At 38.2% G+C, this 22,264-nt stretch overlaps 1 protein-coding gene across 1 annotated transcript; it reads left to right on the plus strand.

Annotated features, from left to right (window-relative positions):
- Positions 1–105: 105 nt before the first annotated feature.
- On the plus strand, positions 106–21,393 carry snx5 (sorting nexin 5). The gene is made up of 13 exons (XM_017695423.2): positions 106–252; positions 7,075–7,179; positions 7,313–7,423; positions 11,577–11,698; positions 12,543–12,666; positions 15,457–15,552; positions 15,713–15,818; positions 17,010–17,085; positions 18,034–18,073; positions 18,162–18,248; positions 18,575–18,734; positions 18,842–18,927; positions 20,174–21,393. Exons 1-13 carry the CDS (start codon positions 217–219, stop codon positions 20,222–20,224), a joined length of 1,200 nt encoding a protein of 399 aa, XP_017550912.1. The 5' UTR covers positions 106–216; the 3' UTR covers positions 20,225–21,393.
- The last annotated feature ends 871 nt before the right edge of the window (positions 21,394–22,264 follow it).

A 22,264-nucleotide genomic window follows, 5' to 3' on the forward strand; every position in this document is an offset into this window, starting at 1 on the left:
TTCAGTATAACCCCCCCCCCCTTTAGTCGATGTAATGTGCTCCAATACAGCAGGAGGCGATAATGCGCCTCCTCGTTAATATCGCCTGCTTCCACTAAACTCAACAGAAAAAGTAAAGCGCCCCCTTTGCTGAGGTATCGAAAGACAAAGTGGCCGTAAACAAGTCCGAAAACTGAGCTGCGGCTGCGAACAGGCGCGAAACGCAGCGATACAGCCATGACATCCCTCTCACAGGACTGCGACAAGGAGAAGGTAGGCCGCCCCGCGTCGCCTCGGGCTTTAATGGGTCTTTAGAGGAAAGTTACCCGCTGACCTGTTAGAGTTTTGGGGGAATCTGTCTGTCTGTCCGTCTGTATGTCTGTCGGGGAAGCTCGATGGTTTTCAGCGCTGAGCTGTTGAACTTGAAGGCTGTTACCGATAAAGAACGAGCAGCTGTGCATCAGCTCAGTCCAGCCCAGCTCAGCCCAGCCCAGTCCAGCTCAGCTCAGCTCAGCTCAGCCCAGCCCAGCCCAGCCCAGCCCAGCCATAACGCACAGTATCCTCACTGTATCAGTTAAAACACTAACATCAGCCGTTTTGCTCTACTAACGTTAGCTGAGCTGTCTAGTCGTGAATCCCCCTTTTCTTAACTGCTGACTCGGGTTCGTGCCCGGCAGCCACAGCGAACTGGGATCTGCAGCTCGCAGTGAAAGTTTCGTCGATGTGTGTGAAGTGTAGCAGAAGCGATCTCTCCAACGAACAGGTTCAGTAAACTGAAATTTCGCGAGCCTCTAAGGTGGCATGGTGATTATTTTTCAATAAGCCATGGCCACAGATTGCTATATCGAGGCCACAAATTAGCATGTCGAGGGCCCTAGTTAAGTGTCTCATGATCTGTGTACTAAATATAATTATTTATGGCCGCAGTATAGCAGATTGTCGCGTTAGTAGGTTATATTAATTTGTGGCCTCAATATATTAATTCGTGGCCACATCTTAAAATAGTCACCTTGTTACTGTAGAGGCTCCAAAGAAATGACAGGGGAAGTCAGTCTTTTTTCCCTGACTTCCTACATAATTCACTTCTTGACGTGTAAGTCTCACAGGGTGGTTTGTGTGAACTGGTTTATTGTGATTTCTCAGCAGTGGTGCTGATGGGAACCAGGGGTTGCATTGTCCACAACACAAACAGCCAATTTATTCTTTTTACTTACTGTACAAAACGACGAGTGAACCTGCACCTTTCTTCTGGAGTTTTATATTGAATGTCCGTAATGCCAAAATAGTGGTAAATGGTTTTTTTTTGCAGTACAATGGGAGCATCGCTATGACCTTAATAAAAAATACATTTTAACCCAAACCGTAGCTCAAAACTATTAGTAAACAGTGTCTCAGGAGTAAGGCAATGTGTCAGTTTTGTGTGATGTAGCTTTCAGGGGCTTTAAACAATAAATTACATGAAAAAGAGATGCATCAATTGTTTGTGAAAGGTTAAGATTAAACTACATTTAATCTAACATTGCTTGGTCAAATTCCACTAATGAGTCCGGGGGATTTTCCATGTTTGTGTCGTAGTTCCTTCACAACACAGAACACACAGCGAAACATGCAAAACTGTCAGAATACCAAAATTAAATTATTGAACAGTGTTAAAAACATTTACTGTTCATGAAACCCTCTTCTGACAAATGTACGTCTGTTTTTATCTGAGAATCTGTTCAGGAAATAGCACAGCAGGCTTTTTTTTTTAACTTTGCAAGCAAACTTGAACTGACATAATGAAGCAGCAAAACAACAGTGCCATATTTATAAAATACTATGGGGTTTTTAACCAGTTTTTGCAAAAAAGATATATTTTAAAAGGAACAGGAAATATTTAACAATTGGTATAAATAAGTAAAATAATGGCATGATGGACTGACTGCAGTTTAACTTGCTTCTATACACTTAATGTTCATTATAGGCTCTCTGTAATTGATCTGAATCTGTTTTCAGATAAAATGAGCTACAGTTCTGTTAGTACGACAGATAACCGCATATACTCAGAAAGGTAAACTGTGATGTAACTTACAGCGATATAATCTTTATATGTTCCACCCCTGCACTATATGGCCAAAAGTATGTGCACAACCCTGGCTGATTGCCTGATTGCGTCAGGTACTTCAGCCACACCCATTGCTAACAGGTGTATAAAAAAATCAAACACACAGCCATGTCACTATCAACTGTTAGCAGTAGAAAGAGCTCAGTAACTTTAAATGTGTCGCTGTCATAAGTTGCCACCTTTGCAAAAGTCAGTTTGTGAATGATGTGCCCTGCTAGATCTGCCCCTGTCAACCGTAAGTGCTGTTATTGTGAAATAGAAGCAACAACATTGGAATGAATAGAACCCACTGAACATCTTTGGAATGAACTGAAATGTTAATTGAGAGCAACGCCTTCTTCCAACATCAGTGCCTGACTTCACAAACTCTTTTGACTGAATGGGTACAAATTCCCACTGACACTCTCCAAAATCTTGCAGAAAGCCTTGTCTGAAATGTGGAGGGTGTTATAGCTGCAAATGGGGGCAACTTCATATAAATGCCCATGATTTTGGGATGACACTTCCAACAGCCTCATGTAGATGTGATGTGAGCGTCAGGTGTCCACATACTTTCAGACATACAGTGTATGTTAAAATAGCGCTAGTACTGCAATTATACTAGTTACATTAGCTAATTATATTTGTAGCATAATAGTTTAAATGTACGTCTGATTTTCTGATAAATAGTTTGTGCGCTATATTACAAGTGATATGAAGGCCACATGAAAGTAGCAGCGGTCAGTACTGTTTATATATACTAATTTTCTTTCTGCTTATAATTCATTTTGCAGAGATTTTTTAAGATGATAAAGTGTAATTTATTTACAGTTCTGCTGAGATTTTCATTGGGAGTGACAAGGCTGGACAAGATTAGAAATGAGCAGATCAGAGGGACAGTGAAGGTGGAGCAGTGGAGATAAAGCCAGAGAGGCCAGGTTGAGATGGTTTGGACATGTGTTGAGGAGGAATAGTGGATATATTGGTCAAAGAATGTTGGAGATGGAGCTGCCAGGTAGAAGGAGAAGAGGTAGACCTCAGAGAAGGTTTATGGATGTAGTGAAGGTGGACATGGAGATGGTTGGTGTAAAAGTAGAGGAGGCAATGGATAGGGCAAGATGGAGGCAGATGATCCGCTGTGGCGACCCCTAAAGGGAGCAGCCGAAAGAAGAAGAAGAAGGTGATTAAACATTTTACAACACAGGCTGCATTTAGGAGTGGCTCATGCAGTTTCATTAGAGAGGGACCGTGATGTCTCTGGATTAGAAGTAAGAGCTGGACCGCTAGTGCTAATGTTTGTTTTAACTCACTCAAACCTCTGACGTTGCTGAGTTGGCTCCAGTGTTTGGCTAACTGCTGCACAAACATTTGCCTATAAATAACAGATATAAATCGCAGCTGTCAACCCTCACCCACAGTAAATCCAGCACATACACAGTTGTATGCAAATGTTTGGGCACCCCGAATCAGAATGCATTTTCTAGGTGATAAGAAGTTAATACCTCCTCAACAGAGAACACACTTCTGAACTTTTTAATACAAAATTACCGTTTATGTGGCCTGTGCAAAATGGCCTGTGGCACATTTTATATTTAATGTTTTTCCCCAGTATGTTAAACTCAGCAAATAAATAGAAGCTGTGCAGTCAAATGTGTAGAAAACACTGTATTTACACTTGTTCTATGCATTTTCACTAAGAAATTTAACAAAACAGAACACCGAGCGTGTTCAGAATTGTCCTTACTCTGAAACCAGAAATGCGGTTACGTTTTGTTCAGTTTTCAGGTAGAAAATGTTAAAAATGTAAAAAGCGCTTAATTGTAAGTGTACCAGGTTTAATACATGGAGTTTCCTCATTTAAATTGGCTGCTTTGGATAAAGAAATGTTGGTCACTCTTCTCCTGAAGGTATGATTCAAATGTCATGAGAGTGTCTGAGTTGGTGTGTCATCTCACTTTTCTCACAAGTGTACAGTATGTCTTGCTCTAGGGCTGCACAATATAGTTTGTTAACCGTTGGTTGCAGTATTGACTTTTGCAGTAGTGATGTCTAGGCCTGCAACCAGTGCTTGATGCTGTGATAATTTAATGATGCTTTTATGCAAAAAACAACAGTCTATAGTTGATCATTTTAAGCCCTGAATCTCTGTGATAGTCTGGCTGTAGATATTAGTAATCTAATGGCTTAGAGCTCTAATTTCAGGCTGCATTGTCAGGTCTAATTGCCTGTTAAGCAAGTGCTGTGAAAGAAATCGGTGTTTGAATGGCTTGTAAACCTTCATCACATACAATTATAGACACTTAGCTGCTCACTGCTAAACGACAGCACTGTTTGCAATAGTGCAAGAATCAAATTAAACACAAGATTAAAAATCACCTTGAAATAAAATGTTGTGCTTTTTTCGTCCTTATAGAATATTCAAAACAGAAAATATTCGATAGTTGCAGGTCGACTGATACAGTAGAGCCATTTAGAAATGATTTCAATTAAGTAGGTGTTTTGATGAATCAGGCTTTTCATATAATCCATTAAAAGTGGATTGTTTTGGTCAAAATCATGCAGACCAGTCTTAAGGTGGTATATCACAGTTGTGGTATTTAGCAGTTTAACTGCAATGCTGCCATGCAGCCTTAATGTGCTCCGTAGTTGTGCAGAATAACCTTAACTTTCTAATACTTTGTGCTACCTCACGTAACCTATGATGGGAAGGACTCTGAAGCAAAGCTGGAATAGTGATGGTTCATAACGTGTTGAGTGTTTTTTAAGTGCACCAAAATACTTTGCCATTGCTAAAAAAATTAAAAGGGGAAATAGTTATTTGTTTCTTTTATGAGGGAGAGAGAAAGAACGCTCATCTGAGAGTTTCCTGTTTCCTGTTGGAGGAATTTTTGGAGGACATTTCTCAACTCATTTCAGCTGGTTTCAGCTGACGTGGCACAGTCACTCTCACAGTCTCTGAGAGAGAGATGTTAGCAGGCCTTGCTGGGTTCCTTCATCCTTGCTGATACTGATGTATTTACTTTGGATTTGAGAACCTGAACCTTTCTGGGGGTGTGAGAACTTTGAGGGCAGCCTTTAGCCTTTGTGTTTAGAAGTGGAAACTTGGGAGTGAGAGAAAGAGGCAATGCCATTATAGTATTTTGGGTAAAATTGTATAAGATACGCAGAGGCCCAGTTATTTTCTTATTTAATTAAGAAATAGTTGTATGGAAAACTTGAGGCACTGCTGGTTGAGGTGCAAGGTAACAAAACCTCTACAGAGGATTAGACACACTTGTGCACAATTTAATGCACAATTACCGCTTTATTTGTTGAATTTAGATTTAATAAAACTGTGGGGTTTTTGTTTTGTTTTGGAACACATTTACTTGGAAGCAATGGGTGCTTATTGTTCAAACTGCTCATCATGTGACCATGAGGGACAGGGATGCTGTCATGTCCTACTCTGAAATGCAGGGGCATGGCTAAAATAAAGTTTGAGTTTGTTATTGTTATTATTATTATTATTATGCTTTAATTCTTTTATTAAAAATATATATTTTATAGTTTTTATTTTATTTCTTTGTGTGGAGAACTGCAGTTTTTTAAGCTTTGATCCTAGATTCAAAAGTGGTAGAACATGGAACTAATTATTATTTAATCCATCATTTTCTATTATTGTAACAAATAACTAATAAATAGTAAATGAAGGTTTATAAATAAATGTATGTTTATCTGTGCTGTAAGTCAGTGAACAGCTGCTGCTTTCCTCTCAAAAGAAGAACAGCACAGAAGTTACTGTTCAGGTCTGGTTAATGTTTTTATATAGAAGTCAGTTTTTCATTTTAGTTACTCATCTATTCATTTGAATGTGTAGGATAAAATTAACTTCAGCACTTTTTAAATATTATTTTAATCTGTATTTTTGTAACCCTTTTCGCATGGGGATTTTTTAACAGTAGGAATATCAGTTTCTCATATTTGGAACGAATAGTGACTTGGAATAATAGCTGCAGAGGCACTTTATGCTGTGAAATATACACAAACAAGATTTCATAAAAAGCTGGCTTTGGCTGTTACGCTGTTTTTTTAAATTCATTCAGTAAAGAAGTTCTCAAAGAAATACCCAAAAGGTGTCTTTGACATCATGAATTTTCTTGTCCAGGCTGAGTAGATTGTGAACTATGGCTTCATCAGCATGAACAGTTTGGGACTGATAGACTACCAGTTTTAATGAACGGAGACCACAGTAACTGGTCACACTGGCCAATACATGGTCAAAATATGGTCACTAGTTTTAAACAATGGTTTATTGATTGATATATCTGACAGTGTCACTTTTGTTACATTTAAACAGCAGACACCTTAAACTGTAATATTGTAGTGAAAAGATTCTGAGAAACTTAGCTGATTTGTGTTGATTGGCTCTTTATTTCTCCACAAAAAGATTTGTTGTAACATTATCTCCTAATGTTAAAGGTTACTTTTGAATACTTGTTTATTTATTTATTTATTTATTTATTTTTAAGCATGAAATTTAAGGTTGTTTTCACATCGGAAGTGCCTTAGAATATAAAACGTGCTTTTTAGGTGGGGCTGTTGCTGAAAATGATAAAATCATAAGACACCAATATTGGCCAGCTGTTACACTTCTCAGACTTACTACACTTCTTTTTTAATGATTTTTGGTGTGTGTTTACACGTTTACTGTGCTTTTCAGTAGTAGTTGATGAAAATGGACTAATTTTAAAGTAAATTGTGATATATCCCCCCCCAAAAGTAAACTGGGTAAAATGTAAAAGCCAGATAAATAATAAAATCCAAGTCTAAATCTCCTCATATGATAAAGCTAATTGTGCAGTTATCAAGCCCTTCATTAGTTGAATCTGGGGGGACTCAGCAGACAGAATATAAAGAAGTGCTGCACAGTTTACTTTTCTGGCCTGGTGTGTGAAATGATCATATCCGGCCTATTTAAATTTTCTTGTTTGTACAAGAAAGTGAACTTTGTTCTTTTTTTTGTTGTTGACCAGTTGCGCTCTGTGTCCGTGGACCTGAACAATGATTCCTCGCTTCTCATCGACATTCCTGATGCCCTCTGTGAACGTGACAAAGTCAAGTTTACAGTCCACACCAAGGTATGTATAAATTCAGGGTTTTAGTACCTTTACCACTTTAGGCTGAGGTTTTGGTTTAGCCCTATAACACTGATTTAGCCTGTGGATTACACCCACTGCTTCCTGATTAATAATGTGCCTTTCTCTGTTTCAGACTACATTAAACAGCTTCCAGAAGCCAGACTTCTCTGTGTCACGACAACATGAGGACTTCATCTGGCTACATGATACACTTGTGGAGACAGAAGAATATGCTGGCCTCATTGTGAGTTCAGCAAAACCACATTTGAAATAAATAAATTCAGAATGAGGTCATTTTGTACAGTAGACACCAAAGTCTAGTTGTAACAGTTCAAATGTAGGCTGGTTTTAATGTGTTTACCAAGTTCAGTTTTACACATTACCAAATCAAAAATGGGTTGCACCACATAAGGAAGTTTCTAAACTGAGTTTAGTAGTATTTGCAACTGTTAACCTGTTGGTTGTGGTAAAACCAACACCAGAGCTACATTGATAGCACAAAGAAGACAAAAACATGGCATGACTAAAAAGACTATGTTGCTCACTAAAGCTATTTTTTTGTTGAAATAACACAATGTGGTTTTACTTGGATCCTGACACTGGTTTAAACCTTTAGGCTGACTTTACATGGTGAAACCTTCATGCAACTTTAGTTGCTTGAAACCTACATGAAGCAAAAATACGCAGTGGAGGAGGAAGAAAAGCGCCCTGCAACACAGTAAAACTCAACACTTGCAAGTGTCTTAATTTCATGGAACAAGTTTAATGAAACTATTGATTTTACCGGCTCAGTGGACAAGAAAATAAATTAGAAAGTGGATTATTGGGTGGTTGGAATAAGTTGGTAGTTTTTTATTTTTTTTAAGCCATAACAACAAACATGAATTTCTCAAAGCTAACAGTTCTGTAACCAGCTGCATTACCTAGCCAGCTATTGATAATGGCTGTTTAAACAGCTGCTTGTGCCAGCATTTATTCTCCTTTTGCCTGCAGTTAATGTGATCTGTCTAGCTAGATATTTGTTCACATTTTAGATCCAGACACTGAAAATTTTTAGTCAAGAGGAGACTGAGACCTGGTCCGCTGTGCACTTCTATGATAAAAGCTATTTCCAAACAGCTGATAAAAATATATAGTAAATAATTCAACATAAATAAATATAACACATGTATACACATATAGATAGATATTTGTGGAAAAATGAATGGCATTGACGGCTGAAAAAAAAACAAACGAAGATTATAAAAATGCTGCAAATATGTAAATTACAAGGTGTGTGAGTTTTTTATAGCGAGAACGATATGGTGTTTCAAAAAATACGAGCTACTAATTTAATCTAGTAGAGTAACACAGTGTTGCATACACGTTTGCTTGTTTTTGAATTCCTCTGCGTGGAGTGTGCATGTTCTCCCTGTGTTTGCGTGGGTTTCCTCCGGGTTCTACGGTTTCCTCCCACAGTCCAAAGACATGCAGTCAGGCCAATTGGACATGCTGAATTGCCCCTGGGTGTGAGTGGCTGTCTGTGTCTGTCTGTCTGCCCTGCGATGGATTGGCGACCTGTCCAGGGTGTATCCTGCCTTCTGCCCGATGACTGCTGGGATAGGCTCCAGCACCCCCCCCGCGACCCTGAGGGAGAAGCGGCTTAGAAAATGGATGGATGGATGGATGGATGTGTATCTGTCAAGTTGCATGTAAATTATGTTGCAGCAACTTACAACATAGAACTAGTTGTGTGAAAGTTTGAATGGACTGGTTGGAGCTAAACTGCTGTAGACTGAATAGGTGGAAAAATGAAAATGCATTTGTTTTCGTGAAATCACCAGAACGTTAAACTTGGTTTTCAAAATACATAGATTAGTTTTATGTACATAGTATTATGTATATACACACATACATACACACACGTTTTGCTATTTTAACAATGTTTGCATCCCACCCTCTTGGGGGCGCTTACATGATCTAATATTTGATAAGAGATCAGACTTACTTGTAGTCAAATTATTTACTTACTTCTGTAGTTTCTGACTGTGTATAACATAGTTATTTATGTAATAATGACTATTATCTAGTTTGCACAATGATAACTGGTGGCTATAGACTTCCATAACATAACATAGCCACATTAGCTTCCTTGAAACTAAGCAACACCAAACAGATTTGTCTTATCAAACGGATAAGAAAAAAAAATTCCCTTCAAGATATTGAATTGGATGCCAGCATATCCCTTAGGTTTCTGGTTATTTTCATGTCAAGGCTATCCTGGAATAGCCTTTACAGAAGCCAGATTCTGTGGGAAGTGTGCTGTTTTAGTGGATCTGCAGGAATGTTTTAGATTACTGTTCTGCTGGAAAGTCCAGCGATGACCTAGTTTTAGCTGACAACGGCAGCCAAATTTTGCTCTAAAGGTCCTTCCATCTGTTCCAACAGGGTTTTCTAAGCCTTTGGAAAGTAAACGGCTCTGTGATCCACCGTGGGAATGAAGTTCTTCTCTGAATGACCACTTCTCTTTGTGATGCTTATTGTTGACTAACATTTAGCTTTGTTTCTTGGTTCTGCAACTGAGCACACACAAGTTTGACTGCAAACCAGATAGTTACATATTAATGTTGCAAATAGGAGTAAGAGATTATACAAGAGGGTTCGTGTATATGAAAGCTAATGTATGACTCGTTCTCAATTCTCAAAGAGTTTTCCAGAATATCTTCATAATTATGTAACTGAGTTGCAAGTAAAGACATTTAATGTGAAGTGTTCCATTCTAGAGAAACCTTGAGTCAGAATTGTTCACATTGGTGGTGATTGGAGCCAAATGTCTGAAGTTGTTTCATGGCTCTAACAGCTGCCTCACGGAAAGTTATGACATGAAATGGTGAGCATTATGCTGTCTGATGCCTGAGGCAATGTTTTAGGACAGGTTTGAGAAAGTATTGGCCAATAACATATTTAAATATTTATACATTAATTGTAGAGAGGTATATACTAAGTCTTGTAAGACAAAGTCCTCAAAAATGTTTCTTCTTCTTCTTTTTTTTTTTCTTCCAGATTTAGCATTATTTTACAATTCTCAGAATTACATATAAACACGCAGACACATGTAGGTTCACTGGTTCTTTTGCATAGCAAATACAGTGGCTATATTTGCATTGTAGACATTGCAACTTGGTGTCACAACCGTAAAAAAATGAAGTCTAGGTCAGTAGGTTTCTAACTACATACTTTGTTTGTCAGTGATTGAGCTGTGCAGCGATAATGAAAAGTAAATGGAATCCCCCCTTGAACTCAAATAGCAGATATAATAATACAAAAATTTTAGTGCTGATGCATACTCAGGTTTTGGATTAGGTTTGGATGCAGATTACATGTTTTTGTTTACTGTTTCAGCCTGTACTGCTGTAAAAGAGGTAAATGGCTACTGAATGCCAAGTTATTGTTTTGTAAATAATGGAACAAGAGCATAATACCACAAATTAATGATTTTTTTAGTGTACACTCAGATGCTGTAATATAACAGAAGTGACTTGAAGGCAGTGTAGGTGCTTTATGGGTTTTGATGATTCTGATAAATCAGCTGAACATCTTATTGGTACTGACCTGCATTTAAGTTTGTTATATAATTTTTATAATTCTGGGTGCTCAGTGCTTTGTCATATACTATATTGCCAAAGTATTCACTCACCCATCCAAATCATTGAATTTAGGTGTTCCAATCACTTCTATGGCCAAATGGGTATAAAACCAAGCACCTAGGCATTCAGATTTGTGAAAGAATTGTTATCACATCAACAAGCACAATGCAAAACATCGAGTGCAGTGGTGTAAAGTGCTGCCATTGGACTCTAGAGCAGTGGTGTTCTCTGGAGTGACGAATTATGCTTCCCCATCTGGCAATCCGATGGACGAGTCTGGGTTTGGCAGTTGGGCTCGGCCTCTTAGTTCCAGTGAAAGGAACTTTTAATGCTTCAGCAGACCAAGAGATTTTGGACAATTTCATACAATTTCAAGTTTGGGGATGGCCCCTTCCTGTTCCAACATGACTGCACACCAGTGCACAAAGCAAAGTCCATAAAGACGTGGATGAGCGAGTTTGGTGTGGAAGAACTTGACGGGCCTGCACAGAGTCCTGACCTCAACCTGACAGAACAAATTTGGGATGAATTGGAGCGGAGCCAGGCCTTCTCATCCAACATCAGTGTCTGACCTCAAATGTGCTTCTGGAAGAATAAACCCATAAACACACTCCTAAACCTGGAGAGCCTTCACTCAAGTTCATATGGGTGTGAAGGCAGACGACAGTATAGTGTATATAATTTGTATTATTATAAGTCTTCCTCACCAGTCTTCACACTAAGTTCTTCACACTAGTCTTTTTTTTCCTTCTTCTTCTTCTTCTTCTTCAGATCCCCCCTGCTCCCCCCAAGCCTGACTTTGAGAGCCCTAGGGAGAAAATGCACAAGCTTGGAGAGGGCGAAGCCACCATGACTAAGGAAGAGTACACTAAAATGAAACAGGAACTGGAGGCGTAAGTTGTACACATATGATCTAGGCATATCTAGGCATATCTCCAAAATCGTAACGTTACAGCAGAAGCAAAATACATACATTACTTTGAATGCAAGTCAATGGAACCACACTTTTTTCTAAGTAATTTTGGGTCATTTCTTTTGGTACATAACTCATGAAATTTGCACAGTGTAAATGGAAAATTTTCAAGTTAAGTCAAAAAATGACAGAAATGGAGATACAAGGTTCAGCAGTGAGATATGAGTTCAGTTTGAGTTATTTCATTAAACATTTTAACATTTTATGCCATCTTGCGATTACTGGAATAAGCTGGTTATGAATACCGTATGTAGGTCGCCTTCAAATACAGTGTTACCAAACAAGGACAAGTTCCTGCTTTCTTTCATTATTTTTGCCATTCATTGGAAAATTTCACCTCCGCATTTTGACCCACCTGTACACGTACACTCTAGTGAACACACGCTAGGGGCAGTGAGCACACTTACCTGGAGTGGTGAGCAGCCCTATCCACAGCTCTCAGGGAGCAGTTGGAGGTTAGGTGCCTTGCTCAAGGACACTTCAGTCACATACTGTCGGCTCAGGGGATCGAACCGGCGACCCTACAGTCACAAGGCTGGTTCCCTAACATCCAGCCCACGACTGCCTCCAATAATGTAATTCAATTATTATATGTACATGTGATATTGTTTCCATTAAAACCTCTACATAAGTGGTTTTCCTAATGGGTTATTTAAATTTTGCTTAAGTCATTTTCCATTAAATTATCTTTAACTGACTGTTAGGTACTTTTTACAACCGTGTCATTCATTCAGTTTGTAATCTCTGGATTGTATTGTCTTCAGGGAGTACCTGGCCGTCTTTAAGAAGACTGTGCAGGTGCATGAAATTTTCCTGCAGCGTCTGTCCTCCCACCCAAATCTCAGCAAGGACAGAAACTTCCAGATATTCCTGGAGTACGACCAGGACGTGAGTTTTTTTTTTTCTTTCTTTCTTTCTTTTTTTTTTCTTTTTCTAAGACAGAAAAAAAGAACATTCACCAGCTTCACTTCCTGAGAAGCTGCAGTGTTGGCAGGATAGAACCACACGGAATGAGGAGGGGTGGACAGACAGGAAGATAGTGAACTCAGGGTCACATCCTGCTTAGTTAAGCTTAAATGTGTGGTGTGTACTGTTGATTAATTCTGTATATAAGTATTCTAAAGCGTTTTGGGACTTTTTCCCCTCTAATTCAAATTTTTTTACTTTTTTTTTCCACTTTCTGTTACATCAAATGTATCATCTAAAGTGTCTCTTAGTACTTGTACAGATGATGTTGAAATCTTTGTGTGCCCACTTCAATTTGCTTGCTTTATTTGTTTTTGTACTGAGATGATTCAGTAGTCAGAGCATCCAGTCTAAAGACTCTGTCTCACTATGAACCACCAACACTGATTCTATGTGCCTAATAGGTGAGATGACCCTTCATTAGATGATGACAACCTTAAGCTTTTGTTGATGCTTTAGTTAGCAAACATTTGTGGTGAGCAGAGCTGTTATCATGCTTGCTAAGAGAATGCTAACCGGATCCTCTGTCCTGATTAACAGAGCTGTTTAACAGTTAGCAGTTGTTAGATAGATGAGTGTAATTTACTGAATGATGCCTTGAAAATCTTGCACTGCATTCACTTATTTGGTGACCATGTAAATGAACTTAACGTCTTGCTTTTTCAGTTTGCAATAATGCAGGACAGCATGCCACAAAAGCAGTCTGAATGCTTTTACATCACTTATGGCATTTTCACAGTGCTTTTTTGCATCATGTTATGGAAGGAAAGTGTTTTCTGGTGCTTTAATCCTACCTGACTGTTGTGAGTGAATGGGTAGCTGACTTCTTCCCCATTTAGCAAATAAAAGGCAAGATAATGCCATCTTATTTACTGACATAGCAGTTGTTCAAAGCATAATTCTGCAATGCAAATACCAGAATGAGAGGAACAGGACAACATGATCATGTCATTGAATTCTGTGCTGTTCCACATTTTTATGGAGATTTAGTTTTAACATACAAATTCCTCATATCATCAATATATGTTTGTAGGTGCCCCTCTACCTTTGATGACCACCTAACACTGCTTCATCATTTTCTTATATATTTTTTTGTTAATAACCTAAAACAGTTGCTTCTCATTTGTTCTTTACTGATGTCCACAGGCTTTGTCTTGATCCACTCTGTTTCTTCAGAATCCCACTCACTCTAACTGCAGCACTGTTGTATTTGTTTTCCATTCTTATAGGCTCGGTTTTGAATCCATTTGGTCACTATTTCTGCTAATTCTGCTCCACCACTAAATCATGAACCATTTTTCACATCTTGACACTGCATATTGACTAACTGCATATTGACTGCATATTGATTAACACCTAGCAGCTGTGCTTTCCCACAGTATTTTGGAGCAGTGTGCACTACTTGAGCATGTCTGCAATCATTGTATGGAGAATCAGTCAGGCGGGTGTCGTGGGATTTTATTCCAACCGAATATCAGCTAATTCATCTTGTTTAGTAGCTTGGATGACTTCCAATAGTTGATGTTTTATCAGATGTGCTACCATTTGAATACAAACCGCTTGGGCTCCCCACATCCTTCCAGTGCAATCCAGACAACGTCACTAGCCACTAACCACACACGTCAAACACAGGTTGCGGTTTCAGTCTCTTTTTTGTGAGTAGTTCATTTTATGTGAACAGTCTGGAGCCTGATCAGTATGAACATTTTAAGGGGCTACAAAAATATATTTGTCAAAGTTTTATAATTTTGTTAAATTTTTTTTTTAAAGATTTTAATATTATATCTCAATAGTTGTTCAACAGTACTTCACTGACTGACAATCAGTTGCAAACTGAATTGTCAGATATGATTGACAGTTCTCAAGCAGTTCTTAATGACCACACAAATTTAAATAAAAAGTAGAAAATTAAGCATTAAATAATATAATAATAAAGTTCTTCATAGAAATGTTTTTTGTGACATGCTATACTCAGATGAAACGTTAGGTTACATGCCTTTTAGTTTTTGTTTAACTTTTTGTTTTCTAGTTTACCAGTTCAGACTGTACTGATGTGCTATATTGACGTGTTTGCAAGAAACTATGTATTCCCACCTAAAAAAAAAACAAAAAACAAAACACCCTTTTTCTGTTTTCTTCACATAAGAGGTTCTGCACTGCATTAGACAAGACGCTAGTTATCAGGGCTTATCAGCCGTAATATCGCTGATATTCACAGGTCTGTAGGACCTCAATATCAGCCAATATTCTGCAGTCCAATCTAATATATCGGTTGGGCCCTAATACCTTCGAACACAATGAAAACTGTAGCTAAACGTGATTGGATAACATCAATGGGCCTCTTTCACCAACCATTCTTAAGAAGAAAGTTCTTAAAACCCACATGGTTTTGACAATGATTCTGACATTCACCGATGATTTATTTGAGATTTGTCCTTGGATAAGAACAGAATGTACACACACTCAAAGTGCGAACAATTTTGCGGTTTTAAAACATCATGAATCTGACAGACTTTTTGTTTGGACCTTTAACTAGAACAAATTTAAGAAGATATTGGTGAATGAGGCCCATTGTATGCAGTTGCACAGTACTTCTTTGACTGCCCCTGGAAAAGCTATTAAGGATTGAGTGTTTTACTCTGTACCACTTCTTAAATCTGCATCTGACGAGTTCTGGTCTCCTGAATTTCTTCTCTCTTTTCCTCTTTTCAGCTCAGTGTAAGGAGGAAAAATGCTAAAGAGATGTTTGGTGGCTTCTTCAAGAACATGGTGAAGTCTGCTGATGAAGTGCTCATCTCAGGGATTAAGGTATGTGTTGGTGTTTCCATAGAATTAAGGGAAAATGTTTTAGTTTTTTGGATGTTCATAATTATTGTGTTCCAAATCCATAGCTAATACTCAGACTGTCCATCTAAATGTTTAGTATTAATCACAGATAAAAACTTACTTTGTAAATGCTGTATTACAGGATGTCGATGAGTTCTTTGAGCAGGAGAAGACTTTTCTTTTAGATTATTTCAGCAAGATCAAGGATTCGACTGCCAAAGCTGAGAAAATGACACGATCTCATAAAAGTAAGCTCTCAAGATGCAGCACCACAGTGTTCCACTGCAATTAATTGTTCTGAACATACACTACATGGCCAAAAGTATGTGGACATCACATCCATAAGTGCTTGGTGAACGTCTCATTCTATAACCATCAACATTAATAGGGAATTAGTCCCACCCACAATTTTGGTTTAGTGACATCCTCTCTTCTGGCAGGCTTTTTACTACGATTTTGCAACAAGATGGGATTGATTTTCCTTCATAAGAGTTTTAGTGAGATCTGCACTGATGTTGTGCAGTAAGGCTTGAAGGTGGCATTCCATTACATCCAAAAGGTGTTTGATGAGGTTGAGCGGCAGTTGTGTGGACGAAAATGTCTTGTTGATGTGAGAGGTCAGAGGAGAATGGGCAAACTGGTTCGAGATGATAGAAAGGCAACAGTAACTCAAATACTCAACCAAAATCTCTGAGGAATGTTTCGAACACCTGGTTGAAAGTATGCCATGAAGAATTAAGGCAGTTCTGAAGGCAAAAGGGGGTCCAACCTGTTACTAGCAAGGTATACCTAGTAAAGTGGCTGGTGAGTGTATTCTTCATCCACCAAACTTTACAGTTAACTAATCACAAAACCCTGGTTTGTCTGTCTGACTGCTGGTAGAAGCATGATTAATCACTCTGGAGAACAGAGACTCCATGAGTCCAGTTACTGTGTGCTTTACACTGTCACTTCTAACTATGCTGCCGTAAACAAGGCAATAGGACAGTGTCTCATCTCTAATCATCAATGGATGAGTGCTGACTATTTGCAGAAGTGCTCTATTACGCCAAAGAATACAGATGCTTTTTACTGAAATATATCAAGTGTTGGTATTAACTGGTGGAATCATTTATATTTTAGTCATGGATTTGTGATGAAACAAGCATTCTACCCCACATCTGAGAAACTGCTGATTATTGTTACCTTCTTGGATCTAATGCCGCTTTGAGGAACTTGACATTCCACACATTCTCCTCAGACAGCATCACCACCATCATACCAAATCAGATCATTTTTTAAAAGAGGAAGTGGGTGAAGTGAGAGTAAAATTGAAAGTAGGTTACTAATGGCTACGTGTGCATCTAAAAGTTACGAGCCTTTAGCAGCTTGTGCTGCTTGTATTGCCAGGGAAGGACTGCACTGCTTATTGCCTTATTGTTTTTGCTTCCTTCCCTTAGATGTTGCTGATGATTACATACATATTTCTGCAACTTTGAACAGCATCGCTGCTGATGACAACACAGCCCTAAAACAGTGAGTGCTGTTTAGTATTGGTATTGGTATTGATAAATTGCAAGCTCTGTCTTAAAGTAAATTGGGCTTGCTACACAGTTAGCGTCAGACAGTTGTTTAAGAGCAGAATAAGAACTTCAGTGTCCTTTTATTTCTTTACTCTGTCCCCACATGTTTCATTTGAATCATGATGTACAATATGACATTGATTTAATTATTCCAAGCTTTTGAGGCCATAAATTAATTAGGCCTACTCTCATGGTCTCACATTGTGGGTCTATGAGGTCTAGAAATAACCAGCTTAAATTAGGACAGTATTATTTTGTAAGGATTTAAAAGCAATAAGGATCGTCACATAAGTCATGAATATCACTTTGGTACACATTAGACATTCAGATGGTTTCTTGATTAACCTAAAAATGACTAAGATGATTATCTTTAAAAGAATGTCTCTATGAGCACAGTCTGTGGTTAGATATGTGAATAAGGAGAAGGGTCTGACTTCAGAGCTACAGGTTTACACCCACTGTTTCACTCCAGTGGTTTCAGGCCAGTGGAACAATCTGGCTTGAATTTGCTGGAGTGAAACTGCTGGCATGATGGCTTTGCAGACTTGTGCAGTATTGTGAAATAAGTGCAATCAACCTTCCTAAATTTTGCAACATTTTGAACATTTCAGCATCTTGGATATTCACAATTATATTTGGTCGTGTGAGACGGTTTGTTTGCCAACGTTCATTTGAATCTTTTGCTGTAGGACCAGTAGAGGGAGCTACAATACAAACAGTTCTTTTTGACTACGTTTTTCTGTGGTTTGGTGTCAAGTAATTACGTTACCTCAAATCCTATAGTCTCAGCAGTTATGATAAGTTATGCAGCTACACCTGTATTCTGTAGTTTTCAGAGGCTGAGAACTGAGGTTAAAAAGTTGTTAGTTGTTTGTATTCCAAGTGATGTTTCTCTTTGCAGACACTTGGAGAAGTTTGCTGAACTGCTGGAGAAACTTAGGGTAAGATCATCTGGAAATCCTTATGATTTACATATTATTTTGTGTACTAGGTAGGTCCATTTAAATGTCTGTGTGTGTGTGCGTGCAGAAAGTGGAAGGCAGAGTGGCTTCGGATCAGGAGCTGAAGCTAACAGAATTGCTGAGATATTACATGAGGGACATTCAAGCTGCCAAGGTGAGAAGTACTCTTTTAATTACATAGGGAGGCAGTAGTAGCTAGACTTCTATACACAACAACAAACTGTTGTTCATTGAGAATTTTTTTAAAACGAGATATTAGTTTGGACAAAACTATTTTCAAAGTCTACATTTGTCTAAACTCAATTATTTTGTGCAGTAGTTGTTTTTTTTTTAAATATACATATTGGCATGCTAATCATTTCTTATGCCCTATTGGGACAATTTTGCAACATTACTATGAGTTTTGTGCTTGTGTCATCTAACTAGCTTGTGTTTAAATAGCCTGGTAGATTCATAGTATTTTTATTTTTTTTCCTTCAGGACCTTTTATACAGGCGTGCCCGGGCCCTTGCTGACTATGAGAATTCCAACAAGGCTCTTGATAAGGCTCGTCTGAAGAGCAAGGATGTTGCACAGGCCGAGGAGAACCAAAAACAGTGTCTGCTAAAGTTTGACAAACTCTCTGAGTCTGGCAAAAAAGGTGCATATTGTGTTTAAGAGCCACACTTGTTATATTTTTTTATAAGTACAGAGTGTTCCAGGTATGACGTCCTTGTTGGATTGAGCAATCAAATTTTGATTTCACAGAACTCACCAGTTTTAAGGGCAGGCGGGTGGTGGCTTTCCGCAAAAACCTGATAGAGATGGCCGAGCTGGAGATAAAGCATGCCAAGGTGAGAAGCAGATCAGCGGTTGATTCCTGTGCAGTTTTCCTGTGCGTGTTTGTATGTGTGCTTGTGTACATACTCACTGACGTGACTTTTTCCAATACACCTCACGCAAATAGAATAGCAAAACTTGCTAATAGACCTGACTGTGGTGCTGTGATGTTACTGTGATTTTTGTCCTGTATTAATCAGCCAGTTAAATCATACAAATTACATTGCCACACTTTTCCTATTAATCAGGTTTATGATGTTTCATTTTAAAGTAGGTGTGCACAGCATATCAGCACCACATAGGAAGCAATGTGTTATTTTACATTCTACTTGTATAGATTTAATGGACTCTTCATTCATTTTCGCTGTTGTCCAGGTAAGAGGTAGGAGGTGAAAAGTTAATAGGCTAATAATGTTAGCCGGAGTAACAGACAATTATACAGGCAATTATGTATCTTTTAAGACTTTATATTGATTGCTTTCCACGTTGTAGATTTCAGGCCACCTACTGTTGTGGGTTGTTTTTTTTTTTTGTTTGTTTTTTTGTTTTTTTGTGGTCTGAATGTGGATGAAACTTAATACAGTAATAAAGCTGATGTAGTTCTCAGACGCTGAGCAGTGCTTAAAGTCCCTCAATTGCACAGAATACAGGCACTGTCAGAGCTCAAATGAACACACAGTACTCAGTGCTGTTACTGCACTTTTTATAGGACAGGGAGGCGGGACGTGGATTTCAGATTTAAAGTGCCAAAAACAAATGCTAAAAATAATAAACAATAATAATAATAATAATAATAGTAGTCATCTCTCATTACATTTAGTGCATTATGGCACTATTATGCACATTATTTTGGCACATATATGCAGCTTAACATTTCAGCACATTCAGTTTAAGACACCTTCCTGCATCCCTGTTATAGGAAGAGCTGTGGTTGTTTTTTTAAGATTTCAGTGAATGTGTTTTTCCCCCTTTTTTCATTGTTTATATCTCAGCTCCACACCAGGGAGTGCCAACTTTGCTTCATTTAATTCATTGTTAACCTTACCTGACCTAACCTGGCAAACCTTATGCATACATGGAACAGTGAGTGTCAGTCAGTCAGTCAGGCAGTGACTTTAATTCTAGTAGCAAAAGATTGTAAGATTGCCAGTTATTGGCTTTTGTATCGACCAGAAAGAGGTGTTAATTGCCTGTTATCTGTATTGGCCTAGAAATCTGTTAATCCCTAAAGTAGTTTTTGTTCACCCTCTCCCTTCACAGAACAGCATATCCCTTCTGCAGGGCTGCATTGAACTGCTCAAGGTGAATTGACCCACAACTGAACAAGCCTGATCTTGTTTGCCAGCCTATTAAAAGGGAATCAGGATAAGCTTCCTTATGCTCCATTAATCATCAATAACCACTGCTAAGGCCTACGACCGGACAGCACCATATGCAAGACGTCTCCTCCACGTTTACAGAAGTGCCTGACTTCAGCTGTTGCACTCTCTCTTCCTCTGTGTTTCTATAAGAGCTTCTATAAGAGTAGCTCACCATGAGACTGAGACAGGTGAAAAGGTGCAGGTTTTTGTGTGTTTGTTTTCTCCTCTTTCTGTAGCTTCCCTTTGCTTATCGCAGTACTTATATTATCATTCTCAATTGCTGATGAGTTTACATTTTGTAATTACGTTCATGAGCAAAAACTGACAATTTTCACCAATAGAAGAAATCGAAAATGTGAAAAACTTTTTAACGAGCGACCTAGAAATATTGATGGTGTATAACAAATGTTTGGTTCAGAATTGAATCAAATAATTTTGTAACTTGAACCGTGGGTATATATTTTTGGCAGTACTCAGTATTTGATTGACCCACTTGAATAGTGTGTTTGAGCAGTACAATGCAAGAACTCCAGATACTTAAAAAAGAGGAGTTGCTTCACCTTCTTTACTTATTTTATAAGTACAGTTAATATTAATCTCCTGATTCTGTGTTCTGTACATAATTAGCTGTAACTCATGAGGGAGACTAGCCAGGACAGTGGTCAGCCTTTGCCTGAGTTTAGCTGATGTACTCAGCATGCAATTTATTATTTTATGTTTCCATCATGTAGCATTCCCCCCTAAAGACCTGATCTTTGCTTTAACTGCTGCTGTGTTTGATTTAAACAGGTTTTTGCTTTTCCTTACACTAAACATTTTCTCTTGTTGTTACTAATGTTAGTTACATTGCTTCATTGCATATAACATTACCAGTGGACCAAAACAATTCTTGTATAATGGCACATTTTTTTGCGCAATCTGAGAAACGATTTTGTAAAAGCACTCTCAAAAGAGATACATGCAATCATGTTCGAGTTCAGGTATTTGAAAATATGTGGATGTTTTGATAACTGAATGTATTTCTAATGGAGTCAAGTTGTGTTTTCCTATGGAGTGTCCATTTTTGTAGGGGAAAAAAAAAGACATGCAAGAATTGCATTAAATAAGACTTGTTTCAAACTCATTCTCATTGTATCATTTTCAGTATTGTTTGGTTAAACCCACATTATGGAAAACCGTACCCGTTCAACCCCCCCTAGTCCATACACTGAGAAAAACTGTGCTAAACTGTCATTGGGGTTGGTGCCATGAAGGGTGCATCTACAGCACCTTTCGTTAGAGAACATGATGGTGCCACATATCATTGTTACGTTGACTCTACACACTTTGTGTTGCCTCAAGTTGTTTTATTTTACTGTTCTATTTAAAACATTACTTTATGAAAAGGTGCAAACGTATTTTTACCCTGGGAAAATTTATGCAAGCTACACAATTGGATCTTAAAAGCTTTTTTGTGCATTTCAGTAAACATTTACATTGTACCTTGAGGAATGAAAAATGTAGCTGTGCAGTACCTTTTTTCTGACTGTATATGGAAACTAAGCAGCAAAAACAGCCCATATTTTAGTGATACTAATCATAACTTGGGTCATTTGCATGTCACTGTAGTGCAAAAACCTTTTATCTCAATTTTTGTATTTTCGTGTAGGAAAACTCCCTTTAACCTTTGCATATTCAAATTTCAACAGAAACTCCAAATTATACGGAGTAAAACTTCCATAATAAGTTAAGTGTTTTTTTTCCCCTTCTTTCATAAAATTACTATTCTGGAAATAGACGGTTTTGTTCCGACGGAGACAATATGTTGGTCTTAAAGGCACAGTAACAAAACAGTCTGGTCAATTCCAAGGCATAAAGAGAGGTTGGAAAACAATCATGTAAAAAAGAGTTATGATTATTTTCTGTACATAGTCCTACACAAATGTCAGAAGTGGTCCTTGTCTGCAAACAAAAATGCAAGGAAAATGAAAATGTAGGTTATGGCCCCCTT

The sequence above is a fragment of the Pygocentrus nattereri genome, chromosome 5, assembly GCF_015220715.1.
Source record: "Pygocentrus nattereri isolate fPygNat1 chromosome 5, fPygNat1.pri, whole genome shotgun sequence".
Taxonomy (NCBI): domain Eukaryota; kingdom Metazoa; phylum Chordata; class Actinopteri; order Characiformes; family Serrasalmidae; genus Pygocentrus; species Pygocentrus nattereri.